At 35.9% G+C, this 15000-nt stretch overlaps 1 protein-coding gene across 1 annotated transcript in view; it reads right to left on the reverse strand.

The window, feature by feature from the left end:
* The window catches only part of LOC149134419 (uncharacterized), a 50348-nt gene that overhangs the window by 12804 nt on the left and 22544 nt on the right, over positions 1 to 15000 (reverse strand). Inside the window, exons 7-9 of the mRNA XM_089355954.1 lie at positions 11807 to 11958; positions 8955 to 9046; positions 3082 to 3241 (exon numbers count right to left, since the gene is read on the reverse strand). Coding sequence (XP_089212080.1) covers positions 3082 to 3241; positions 8955 to 9046; positions 11807 to 11958 — 404 coding nt within the window. The remainder of the gene's footprint in view (positions 1 to 3081; positions 3242 to 8954; positions 9047 to 11806; positions 11959 to 15000) is intronic.

Here is a 15000-nt window from a genome sequence, read left to right on the forward strand (position 1 = left end):
GTAATGAAACTAACGCACGCAGAGTGAAGCCGCTTGTCAAAGATGGACCTTGGACACTGTTGTGCATGCGCACTAGGTTATAGCGTTCTAGCTCATTTCCGCTGTTTACAACAATACTTGGAAAGAAGGCCTGTAATGTGTGATCGTCACATTGACCACGCCAGAGAAAGATGTCATGACGGTACCTTCTCAGAGGCCAACACAAATTTGCAGAAAGTGTATTCAGAGGATTGTATGAGCCGTACACAAGTATACGAGTGTTTCAGACGTTTCCAGGATAGCAGAAAAATGTCGATATTGACGATGGTTCTGGGAGATCTGCAACCAGCAGAACTGAAAGAATTCAGCTGAACAAAATGACACTTGGGTTGCACAAGATATCCTTGATTGTGTTGAGAACAATGAAAATTTTTGAGAATTTTGCGTAGGCCTCTGAGCAAGTATCGCCAAGTTTTTGGCAAAATTTGATGCAGATTCTCTTCTCAGTTTTCTCTGTTATTGTCAATGCAGTGATCACACGCTACACAGTAGTAGTAGTAGTAGTAGTAGTAGTAGTAGTAGTAGTAGTAGTAGTAGTAGTAGTAGTTGTAGTAGTAGTAGTAGTAGTAGTAGTAGTAGTAGTAGTAGTAGTAGTGGTGGTGGTGGTGGTAGTAGTGCAATCGTGTTCCGCAATTGACAAATATACTGAAATGATTAAATTTGTCCTTTCTATACCTTCCGATAGGCTAAAACAGGCTGAATTTACGAAGTAAGTGGCTTAGACGTTACGGTTTGGTTAGTGCGCCAATTTAGTTGGCATTTATCCTGCATTTTTCACCTAAATACATTTGTCAGTTGGTGTGCGGCTTAGATGTGTTGTGTGAACGTCAAGGATTCTTTACTTTGAGCGTACCTAAAGAAATAATTGTTTGGTTATATATAGGAATTTTGTAAACAACATTCCTGTTTTCATTAAATTCTATTGCTATTATTTCTACACTTTTCTAGGAATTTTACCTCAATCTACACAATCACATTTATTGTTATTGTTAGTTGTGGTGGTGGTAGTATTAACAGCAGTAGTACTTATTATTATTATTATTATTATTATTATTATTATTATTATTATTATTATTATTATTAATATTATCATTATTTTATGTTTGCCTTTTGCTTTGCCTTTGTACAAATTGGATCCAAGTCTCACTCAGAGACCTCAAGAGACAACAAGTTAGAAGTTCATGTAGGTGTTATGCCTAGGGTACCATATATTTGGATTTGTACATAGTGTTGTTCTAGAGGATGTTTAAGAAACCATCAGAAAATGATGTGCTTGCATTATTATTATTATTATTACTATTATTATAATTATTATTATTATTATTATTATTATTATTATTATTATTATTATTATTATTATTATTATTATTATTATTATTATTATTGTTATTATTATTATCTTCATCAGTACATCTTTCACAATAACCATAACTATTATTATTATTGTCCAATTAAAACAAATTTCTAAGTAAAATGAACGTGTGAGTGGTTGTTCACTCTACAAACACACATACTCTTAACGTACTTCTCGGGAATATTCAGCGTCACACAAACTGTGACAAGGATGACCCTTCTCATTTACAGGAACCTCTACGTTTTCTCACCACAGTCAAATGGCACAATAAATACACACCTGAGAATATATATATATATATATATATATATATATATATATATATATATATATATATATATATATGGGGTGGGGGCTGAGCAAAATGTAAGCGATCTTTTGAAACATGAAAATCATCACAATATATTTCAATAATGCGAAAATTTTATTTATCAGAGTACCATTGCCATGAACACATTTTGCCAACGAGTTCTGGAGCTGATAAATTCTTTAAACGAACATTCAACATCGGTTTCATTTTTTCGGCTCCTTCTTTCACAGGAAACCATCCAGGCGCTTGAAAAAGTGATAACCGGTAAGAAAAAGGTCTGGGGAATAACCTGAGTGGGAAAGAACTTTGTAGTCACATTCATTCAAATTCTGGACCGTCATTAGTGAAACGTATGATCGAACATTTTCGTAAAAAATGATTGGCCTTCTTCTGTTGACCAGCCTGAGACGGAGGGGTAGCAGTATTTCGTTCCTTTTAGAAATTGCATGGCAATATACTTCTGCAGTAATGGTTTTCCGTATATTAAGACGTTATAGTGGATGAGTCCAGTAGTACACCGCCAAAAACTCACCCGAGCCTTCCCTTTGAACAGCCTGGTTTTAGGTAAGGTTTTCATTGCTTCATTTCGGTCCAATCATTGCCCGAGAAATGAATCGGTCTGGTTATGGAGAAAAAGAAACGAGGACATTTTATATCTGGGCATTTTCAGATTTTCATTCTAATCGTGTGGTACCCATTTGTCGAGCGTTTGTGACTTTCCGATCGCATACAAATAGCTGCAGGCCGTTTACTGGCTAACTTGAAGTTCATTTGCGCGTTGTCGAGTGGTTGTACGTGGAACTTTCTCAATGATGGTCTTTAATTGACTTGAAGACTCCACTCTACTGCGAAATCGTTTAAAGCATTTTCGAGCTGACCACTCACTAGTCATTTTATCACTAAAAGTTGCGGTGATATCGTTAGCAGTTTCAGTTGCTTTACTTTCTTTTTTTGAAGTTGAATATCACCAATGCTCAAATATCGCGCTTTCAGAGTTCCATTTGAGATTATTGTAACAACGGTGAAAATAATATCAATATTAATTTATCTATGCATTTGGGCAGGTTGACGTCTGTATTATGGTACAACTGCAAAAACCGATTAGAAAAACTTCTTCATGGATCCAAACATTGCTTACTTTTTATTCAACCTGATATATGCTTATATAAAAATATATACATACATGTATATATGTGTGTATGTATATATGTGAATATATGTGTGCATGCGTACGTGTGTGTGTGTGTGTGCGTTACTCTGGACACACCCACGGTTATTCCATGGTACTCAATAGAATTATGGAATAGTGTAAAATATTTGAACAATATGATATTAAAATAATACGAGAATACTAATCCTAAGGAGAAAATCAACATACTTTAAGGATTATGGATTTCAGTTGTGGTTCTCTGTTCAAGAAAATTTGAAATTCTCTGTTTATTGTTGCAGAAATATTTGATATCCTCGGCCTCACAACAAAAGATATTTCCGCGTGATCTGCGATATCCGTGAAGGAAAGTATATCTATGTTATCATATCTGAAAAAGGAAATAGAAAGATTGTATGTTAAGAGAAACAAATGCGTTTTATGGTTTCATATTTTTTGTGTTCAATTAAGTTTATTGTCACGTTTATTCAAATATAAGTTTTTAATATGTATTGGGAAAATGAGTGATAGATGGTATCAACACTTTCCCCTACTAGTTATGTTTCATAAAGAATGACATATTTACCTAAGCTTTAGCATCATCTCCTTCGAAATACGCTGGTCTCAGCGTATTTACCACATCTGGAATCCGGCCTTAAATTCGTTTTCGGTAAGAGTCCTGAGGAACATCTGTGATTCGGTAGGCATCTCGACCACGGTGTTAAAACGACGACCTTTCAGCAGCCTATTCATTTTGGTGAAGAGATGGAAGTCCACGTCTGCTAAATCTGGATAACAGAGTGGATGCGGTAGCGATTCCATGTTGCTTTGGCGGGAAACTCACGAGTGAGGAGAACTCGTTGAAGAATCCAATTCTTCGCTCTACACAGATCCAGTCACTTTCGCCAAATGTCTTCCTTCAGACACTTCAAAACGTCGTTGTAGAACTTTTGGCTGACAATCTGGCGCTGTGCTTCGCAATGCACATTACCACATTTCCGGAGGTAACGCTCGTGGCAGGTCTTCTAGATCGCTCATCGTCTTCCAGGTACCTTCTTCACTTTTGAAGCGGCTGTGCCACTCGAAACATTGCGTACGTCTCATTGCCTCATCAATTCAAGCTTGCCGAACTTCCCAAGTTTAACTCAAAATTTCAGACTAGAGCATACATATGTTCACAAAAACACAAATTTCACTACTTGGAAAGTAAACACAGCGATGTCACTCGATACATTGCCTCATTGATGTCATTGCTAGCTCTCACTGTGCACACAACAGTGTGGTACATAACTAGTCCAGGAACCTTTTGATAACACGTCGCATTATTCAGTTGCTTTCGAGATGTGGGAGCCACTTATAATTTCTTGAAAACCTTTATCTTTTCTCTGCCATATAAAGTTTTAGTGAGTATTCAATCCGAAGCACAATATCACACCCACTTAATTCTTTTAGAAATATTTTGCAGAATAGTTTGAATTCAGCATAGAAATATATTATTAGAAGATACAGCACACAGTACTGGCCTCGAGAAATATCAATATTACAAGTCTTACGTATCCCTCGACCGTTCCTATGTTAGTTTAATCGATTTTCCATAATAGATATAGACTAACTAAAAAAAATTCAAATTTATTCTCTGAAACATTATTAGTAAAAAGACGAATCGTTGATGAAAGATTTTGATGAAGTAAGTAACTACTGTATTGCAGTTCAATACATAATGCAAGTAACTAGTCTCTACCAATATTTGGCGGTTGTATTGTGCGAGTGAACCCACTTTCCATTAACTGAACCAGATATAGCCAGAATGATTGTCTGTTTATATTGCGCACTTCACCGCTCTACGATATTCTATAATTTCCTACCATAAAACGGATGCCACCTAATATTGTGCTAAAAGAAGAACCTGAATGCACTATATGTTTACCCTCTATGATATACATTGACTCAAAACAAGCTATACTCACTCCACTATATTTTTCACTATATGTCTGTGTACCTGTATAAATGTTGCATCACACTATCTATATATCAATACAAAATATTAATAATACAGCTATGCATTTTTCGAAATGGTAAATCATCAAAGCCAGCTTAAATATAATATCGGTTTTTAAAATTTATTTAATACACGCCTTACCGGAAATTTCTTCATAATGCTAATACAAACATGCATTTAAATAAAATGTACTGGCAACAGGGACATAATCACTCAAGAGCAACAAGAACTTAATCACTCCAACAATTAACCTCTAGATATTTTAACTATTTCTAAGATATATAAACCGATACCTGAGAAAATTATCCATTTAGCGGCGAGCACCATGTATGATATATATGAACAATATATTGTGCATTGTAATAAGTGGCAGCTCTCAAATAACTATAGCTTATCAGAAAAAATACATACTCCTGATGTAAAAATTACATAATAATGAAAATATCAAGCGGTTATCGATTCTCAGCAATTTTAAATCGAGGTTAGTGTTCTGTTACTCAAAACAATCCCTTTGTGTATCGATATTTGAAGCCATTATATAATACATAATGAAGGAAATGTGCCGTAACGGAAAAGAAAAAAATTATTAGGGTCATCGTAAATAATTTACACATCATGACCATGTAAATAGTGAGAAATCAGTGCGTAATCTGCGCAAGTTCTGATAGAGAAATGTTAGCAAAAAGAAAAAGGAATTGTCCTAAATGTCAATATTCAAATCTCCAATATGACAGTTGCAAGATGAATGAAAAAGACAGAATGGAGGAATTTAGAAAATAATTAATATTCCGGGGTCTTAAGGCTAGTGGATGCGCATGTTGGGTGATGTGGTTAATGGCAGAGAATACATACGCGGTGCGACAGAATTCTGTAAAACAGCCTTCGGATCTTATGTCCCAGGAAGGACTTCTGAACACTTTTTTTAATCTTCTGTCTGGAAATCACACAGACCAAATGCTAGCTGCACAATATGGCACTAGTTTTTATTCATTACAGCAGTGGTGTTTTATGGAGCATATTCCTGGCACTTCACTTAAACCACATCTTGTCCTGTATATGTAAAATCTTCATATGCAAATTAGGCAAAATATTATGAGTGACAAAGAAATGGAAATTAAATAGAAGATATTGATTGAAAGAATTACGTAACTGTGAATTAAAACAGTGATTAGTGGTTGGGGGTGGAAGAAAACAATGAATTGAACCCCAATTTTTGCAAACACTTCATATCATACCAGTATTGAGGTGCATTAAACCTATTATACGAAGTTAAATTTTCTTCTTTAAAATCATTAAACCATACTCATATCATACGCATATTATATTCTTTTATTTCTCACTCTCTATCTTCTCTTTTCCCTCGCTTTCTTTTTCCACTTTTCGTATATCCTACTCACATTTCTTTCATTCTGAAAAGTGTAGGTGCTACCTATAACGTTGCTCTGAAGGCTAACAGTTGTAACAATCGGTTGTTTTCCTATTATTAGTATATTATGCGCAATTGCTTGAAAACTTTTACTTTAGCATAGAGAAAAATATCATTAAATGATACAGGACATATTTATGTACATGTGTGTGTGTGTGTGTGTGTGTGTGTGTGTGTGTGTGTGTGTGTGTGTGTGTCTGTGTGTCTCTGTGTGTCTGTGTGTGTTTATACCTCTAGGACTTACAATTATTCGCAATATACATAAAATCGCATCACTATGTACAACTAGATGAAGCGCATATGTAACATACAAATTATTTCAATATTACAGAAATAGATCATAGAACTAATATATTCAAAGTATTAACTATTATCAAAGCTGCTTTCATTCGTACAATCAAAAAATAATAAAATGTCTCACTACTGAAAAATATGAATAATTATTGCGTGACTAAATGCGTTAAACATTTATTTGAGTTCTTTTTCTAGATTTATTCTTCTATTCTTTTACTTGTTTCGGTCATTTTCACTGCGGTTATGCTGGAGCACCACCTCGAGGGGTTTAACTCAAACAAAACGATCCCAGGACTTATTTTTAAGCCTACTATTTATTCTATCGGTCTCTGTTGCTGAACCGATAGTTTACGAGAGTTACGGTTGCCAAGTGGTGAAGAGTGGGGTGGACAAATACACACATAAATACATGCATAAATACATATATATCTATGTATATATATATTATGTGTATATATGTATATATACACATATATATGTGGGTGAAGTGTCGTATGCGTCTTTCCAATTCCATACGGTAGCACATGCGAGATACATTTCTCATCATTCTCACCAAGTCCGCTATAAGAATATTGAACTTGGTGTTGTCCGCAATTGCTGTGTTCTTGTGGACAAGGTATTTAGAGACCATGGGTCTGAAATAATTGGAGTGAAGGATCTGGACCTTATTGTTCTTGGTTTTTAGCTAGAGTTCCCTGTCTAAATCTGGTAGGCTATAGATGGGTTGCTGGTTCGGGTAGTCTACCGTTGCTTTGATACTCTGGTGTATGGAGGTAGCTACTTGCTGAATGCCCTCCATAGTGTTAGCTTCTAGATCATCAACATTGTCTTGTAGCAGTGCTTTGGCTACTATGTTGATATCATCCACATAGCGGGAGTATAAGGTTAGGGTTATGAAGATCCCTGCTAATTTTTCTTTGAGTTTCCTATCCCACCATACCATAAATAAGTTAGCCACATCGCCAGAGATACTGACACCGATGGCTGCACATTCCTTTTGGACGTATATCTTTTTGTTAAACGTAAATATGTCACCCTTGACTGCGGTCTTGGTTTTCGTCATCGTTTTCGGGGGTCCGTCTAGCTCTGGTTCACCCGTTCCATTTCTCTACGGGTTTTCTTTACCATAGAAGCGTGTCTACCTATTACCGATCTAGTGGAACAAAAGCAACTATGGTCATGTCATTTAAGTAACCATTGTCACGTATCACTTTCAGCAAGAGGCCTCATTCTTCTATGTGAACTCCACGAAACTCTGCATCGCTCTCGCTGATCACCTCCATGCATTTCTCCACAGCGAAATCAACATCAATGGATTGGTATAAGGATACTATAGCCATATTACCTACTATGCATCCCGTAAGGTTGTAGGCATGGTAACAGTCATTATTCTGATCAGAAGGTCCTTTGTTCTGTCACACACATCCGGGAACATTTTGATCAGAGTACGTATGATCATAGAGAGGAAGTAGTAAATCTGGTAGTTGTTGGCAACCTTGGCTCTGCAGACCAGTGTTGTGGGTTCTGTTACAATGTCAGTGGTCGCCTTATGGTGCTTGAGGAGCCCATACAGCACTGAGATATCGTTATTAGTGGCGTGGAAGTTGTTGGCTGTGAGCTATTATGCCCCTAGGATGTTTAAACACATCGTCATATTAGCATTGTGGATATTCTCTCTCACCTCATACTACAGTACTGTTGTTTCCAACATATTTGTGACGTGGGGTTGCATTGCTTGGATGTAGTTCGACAGGCTGCCTATCGATATTCTGCCAGGTTTGTCCGTTGGGAAGCAAACAATTTCCATTTCTTTTTTTTTTTTTTGTGCGCTATATGAGCATATGCAGGCCACTTGCAGACATCTTGTCCAGTTGTAGTGCCTCTCTGCCACACCATATTCTTGTGTACTGTTCTGAAAGCTAAGTTTAATACTGGCTTTGGTAAAGCGTGCTTGTATTTGGTCACTCGTATGTTGATTGATGCAAAGTATTTTGTCGAAGGGTAGGGTTGCCAGGTAATTACGACTCACATCGTATGATTTATCACATGAATTAAAGAATAGAGTGTGAAAAGGATTAGTGTTATTTACACCTGTGGTACTACTTTCTATCCTATCATTTCTTTGGTTATTATCGCTTTGGTTGTGTCTATTGTTGTTATTGGTGGTGGTGACGTTGTGGTGTTTCTCAGTGTATTGTTGTTGGAAGTAATGTTTGTGTTGGTTTGCATATTTACATAGTCGTTTTGGTTATTGTTGTTGTTGTTGTTACTATTTCCAATATTCCCGTTATAAAATTATATTTTATATTATCGTTACCGTTATAAAATAATATGGTACAGTTAAAATTCCAAAAAGGTAAATATTTTAAATACATTTCCACTTACATTGTGTTGCACTGTAACTTAGTAACCGTAGCACAAAATTTCTGGTAGAGATGATTAAGATTCATTGGCAGCTGACGGAATACATTTTTTACCTTTTAACAGATAAAGGCGAAACGAAAGATACATGTATTTTCTACATGATTAACAAATTATGATATTTTCGAAAAAACTTTTTCTAAAAACTCGGAGCATTTGAATAAATGCCAACTGAAGCAAATCCGTTCATTAAAAAAAGCGAAACATTTAGAAATTTAGTATCCCCCTATGTTTAAACATTATTTCGAAAAAACACAGTATTTATTTACAGTTGAATATACACTTTCGACTACTTATAATTTTATTAGAAATTTTCAGCTTCTTTGGATATTTGCCTCATTTTGTGTATAGGGTGTCTACTATTACTAGATGTTTCTATGTGTTTATACAAACAACAAAGCACGTAACACTGAATAATAGAATTAGCTTTTTTCCTTATATCCATGTCAGCATAGGCAAAATGTCTCATACGTGCTTCTTACATACCAGTGCACACATATTATCCTTATTTATATTCAAATATTTCAAGTTCCCTTAACTGCACACATATTGTCCTTCATGATATTCAAATATTCTCAAGTTCCCTTAAGGAAGTGGTATCTTATAAACATACATGCCGTTACATAGGTACATATGAAGCCAGACTGGTCACCAACAATAAAACTTTATACATATAAAATGCATGTTTGAAGACTTTTGTGTGTGTTTCTTTGTTTCTGTATTTTGTATTCGATTAAACTTGTATTTTGTCTGTCACAATATATGTGGGCTTAGATTATTCAGCAAATTGCTGAAAATACCACATCATTTTGGTTACTCGTTCCTGTACAAAGTGAAATAGCTGTACGACCAAACGAAGAAACTATTCAAAATAATAAACCGAAGAAACATATTTAGCACCTTGATGGCTGATAGGGATTATGCAAAGTGTTAATTATATCTAGGGATGTGAAGATGTGGAGAAATAATTGTAGCGATATCAAAATATGCCGTTCACTTCATTATCTTATACATATCTGTCTGGCTATCTGGATGCCCGCCCTTTCCCACTCTCTTTCTCTCTCTCTCTCTCTCTCTCTCTCTCTCTCTCTCTCTCTCTCTCTCTCTCTCTATCTCTCTCTCTCTCTCTCTCTCTCTCTCTCTCACTCTCTCTCTCTCTCATACACACTCACTTTCTCTCTCTTATTCTCTCACCTGATATATGTTTGTGTGTATGTTTGTTGTGTGTGTCTGAGTGTGTGTGTGAGTGTGTGCGTGTTTGTGTGTGTATATGTTTGTGTGTGAGTATTTATTTGTATGTGAGCCATTGCAATAAATATTAAACATGAGCGACTGTGTGGTGAGTAGCTTGCTTAACAACCACATGTTTCCGGGTTCAGTTCCACTGCGTGACACCTTAGATAAGTGTCTTCTACTATACTCTCGGGCCGATCAAAGCCTTGTGAGTGGATTTGGTAGGCGGAAAAGGAAAGAAGCTCGTCATATATGTGTGTGTGTGCGTGTGATTATTTGTGTGTCTGTGTGTGTGTCTGTGTGTGTGTCTGTGTTTGTCTCCCCAACATCGATTGACAGCCGATTCCGGTGTTTACATTCCCGTAATCAAGTGGTTCGGCAAAAGAAAACTGATAGAATAAGTACTAGGCTTACAAAGAATAAATACTGGGGTCGATTTACTCGACTAAAGGCCGTGCTCCAGCATGGCCACAGTCAAATGATTAAAACAAGTGACAGAATAAAAGAATACTTGAAAAACACTTTACACACAATAACTGCATAATTTGAAACTGTCCCCGATTGCTGAAAGTATTCCATAGTGTAAGGACAATCAACAGTGAACAAGACAAGATTGCATTATACATATAAAATCCAAAATCTGTCCATGGTATAGGAGGGGAATATAAACAAAAATACACACTGTATCAGATGGTATTATATGAAAGCACCGTAGTTTGAATATTCAACACTCTAGTCCTACAAATGACTGACCGTGTAAATATCTGCAATCATTAGTTGTGTTTGCAATCTGGTATTGGTTTCTGCCTGATTAAGCTAATCGGTAATTACGTACTTACTGTATTGGGCAACTGCATTTCGGAAACTAAAAACATTTTCCTTTCCAAAATTGACCCTATTTAAATTGGTAAATTAAATTTTAACATGCAACCAGATTCAAATTCAACTCCCGTTCGCAACGGGGAAAGGCTTTCCGCTGAAAGAATACAAGAAACTTATTTTGCATCGATGTAGTTATCTATAGAATAACGCGGTCAACTATGAGTGTGCATTATTGTATGTCATATAATAAATATGCAGGCACACAGAAACACACGAGCACGCACAATATGCTAGCACCCAGAAACGAATAGTGGGAATGAGCTATATATATATATCATGTGTATATACAAATGCGTCAGTGCTTGTGCATATACATGTACCTATACTTTTACACACACGCAAAGATATGTAAATATGCATGTATGGTGGTGTGGTCTGTATGTCGAAAACACGTGCGTGATTGTGCGTGTAGCTGACAGACGGAAAACCAGTGACTGATATACATACACGACCGCCGAATTTGATGTGCCTATAGATATAGGCATAGCATAAATATTAGCACAGATTTCAAAGGAAGTTCTAGTTACGTTAATAGAATTGTGATTTTTTCATGTTCTTTGAAGTAAATATTTGCGGAAGTGTAGTCACAACAGATTGCAGGGATTTCAAACAATACACAGTAAAGTGGGTTATATGAAATCTTGACACGATGTTAATTGGAATAGATTAATAAAAGTCCGTATGATAAAATTTACGTTTACCTTCAGTGATGTTAAGTTCATTAGACGAATTACCAAATGTGCATTGTCAGTTGACGAGTTTATTTTAATTGCAATCAGTTGATGGTCTTCGGGAATGTTAGTCTGATTCAATGTCACCATAAAACCAATATCTTCTCTGTGGTAGTTTCCAGCTGTAAATATTAAGCATATATATATATATATATATATATATATATATATATATATATATATATATATATATATATATATATATATATATATATATATATATATATATATATATATATATATATATATATATATATATATATATATATATATATATATATATATATATATATATATATATATATGATCATATATCTGTATAGGCATGTATACAAGCACAAACGCACATGTAAATTTACACTATTGTTCACACATGCAACTATATTTATATTACTATATATGCATAAATGCATATGTAAGTGTGTGTGTGTGTGTGTGTGTATGTGTGTGTGTGTGTGTGCGTGTGTGTGGGTATTACTATATATATATATAAACAAAAATACGCCTGCTGGCATCTTATTCTTTCTGATCAGATTCAAATCTGATAAATACCAAATCTTTTTCTGCTGTTCATACAGCTTTAGTTTGTTCAAAATTTAATTTCTTGTCTATAACACACACACACACACACACACACGCACAAACATATATATATATATACATATATATATATATATATATATATATATATATATATATATATATATATATATATATATATATATATATATATATATATATATATATATATATACATATCGTAATTATTTCATAACAGGTTATACAACTTATACTATGTTGTTTAAGGTCCGTGCACAGCATTCGGCTACCTGATGTCAACAACACTACGTAGGTATATGTCACTGGATTTATTTCACGAATTCTTTTGTATCAGTAGAGTATACAAGAGACTATTTATTCAGAAATGCTACAATAGTTTCGACTAATATATGAAAAAAAAACAGTTTTGTCCTTTACAGAAAGAATGATGTATCCGATGGCATTTTCGTTATTCACATTTTTTCCATCTTTGGTATGACTCGAGAAACGGCTTGCTACAGACCAATAGCTTATACCGTCAGCGTATTAGTGTTAATAATATTTTGTTTATAAAAACGTGTACACGTGCTTACGTGTGTGTGAGTGAGTGTACGTGCTTGTCACTTCTGCTTGTTTTCATATATATGCTTCTATTGAAGCTGAAGAATATTCAGGAAACTGCTACTTATAATTTCACGTTCCCATTCGTTGGGAACATGAAAATTCCGAGCAACATATATAATACATACTCTTGTAATACAAGGATAAGATCTTATTAAACAATTTTATCAGTGGCCAGCTTATGAAAATTACGTTTTAAGGTCAAAACCATAAATCGGGCCATGAAAACAATGCTATGAAAATGTCATTTGATGGCCCGATAACTCAAGTGATGCGCCGGCGTGGGTTTCCGCCCCAACATCCAAAACTCGGAGTTAAATCCTGGCCACCGAATAATTGTCACATATTATATTTACATATATATATATATATATAAATTGAATTGAACTAGTTTCAGCTCCCGAACTGGGGCTATTCTAGGGCGCCGCCGTTTTGTATTGCTACAAAAATTTTACTTCACTAATTCTTTTTAGAACTTGACATTTGGTGCATGAGGGAGTTTTCCGCTGCTGACTTCATTGGCACTTCCTGTTGTGATGTTGGCTCAACTGGGATTCTTGACATTGAGAGATCTAATTTTGGTCTGGACGCATCTACATCCCCAGCATGTAGTTCGCTCAGGTCATTGGAGAGGATATTGAAGAGCTGTGAGCCTTTAGGGTCCAAGCTATTGCAACATCCTGGCCTATAATTGTATGGCAAATTTGGAGTCTTTAGCACCATGCAGTGGCATCCTGTTCTAGCGTTATTCTAACTCTCAATGCCTAAATTTGGGTCAAGTAAATGCAAGATTATCCATATGTATATTACGGCATATGTTTCTCGCCTACGCTCCTGAGAATAGAGTAATAATCTCTTAAGTATTTCCCTGTAGCTTATATGCTGCATAGTAGCTATCTTTGTGTTGCGTTGTTGGATTGCCTTAAGGTCTGCAAGTTGGTGGTGATGATAGCTCGGATCAACATGAAAGCGGCTTTGGACAAATGTCCTCCAGAGGACCTTCATGATTTCCTAATCTCTAGCTTTAAATGCTTTAAGAATCCATCCGTGTAGCCGCCTGTATTTCATTGTCAACTTAGCAGCATGAGCATGAAAGAACGCGCACTGACTATATCTCTGGGATTGCAATCCCTCCAGGTCCAGTGTATTTAATTGATATTGCATTTAGTTTTGTATGGTGATAGCATAACGCTTTAAACCTTTCAGTATTAAACTGCATGATATTCTTCTTAGCCCACTTGCATATTTCATATAACTCAAGTTGCAGGTGCAGTGTCTTCGGGGTTCTGTATCAGCAGTGAGACTTTGCTCTCATCTGCATAACTCGTGATCGTGGCTTTCTGTGTGACTGAGGGCATATCTGTGAGCGCCATTATGAACAGGAGTTCTCCGAAAACATTACCTTGCGGAACACCTCTCACTATTTGCCTGTCGCGGGAGGTAGCTCCATTGGCTCCTGCCGCTCGACTTCTATCTTTCAAAAAGACATGCAGTTATGCTACCAATTTCACGACTATGCCAAAATCACGTAGATTGTGACATATTCCATGATCAACTTTATCGGAATCCTTTGCATAGTTGATATATATCACATCCACATTTGAGTGGTTGAGTAGCTGTTTCAATACCCAGTGGTAGTGCTGTATGAGCTGAGTCAGGCAGCTACTTCCTCTTCGGAAACTGTGTTGGGTGCCAGTAAGCAAGTCATTTTCCTCAAGGGAAAGTGATTAGCTTTTTTCTGAGTATTTGTTCCATGCTAGGTCATGATTTCTTCCATGATAGGTCAGAGAGATAGGTCTGTAGTTTTTGGCCTCTGCTCTGCCGCATCCTTTATGTATGGGGCATATTTCCCCTTCCTTCAGCCTGTTTGGATGTTTGATAGTTGCAAGGAAGCCCTGGATGAGAGACGGCAGCTGTCTTGGTAGGACTCGCTTACATGATTTTAGAATCCATCAGGGCTTGTAGCCGAGTTTGGTTTCATCTCATCTATAGTCCTTATTATA

The sequence above is a fragment of the Octopus bimaculoides genome, chromosome 8 (genome assembly GCF_046866305.1).
Source record: "Octopus bimaculoides isolate indiv1 chromosome 8, ASM4686630v1, whole genome shotgun sequence".
Taxonomy (NCBI): domain Eukaryota; kingdom Metazoa; phylum Mollusca; class Cephalopoda; order Octopoda; family Octopodidae; genus Octopus; species Octopus bimaculoides.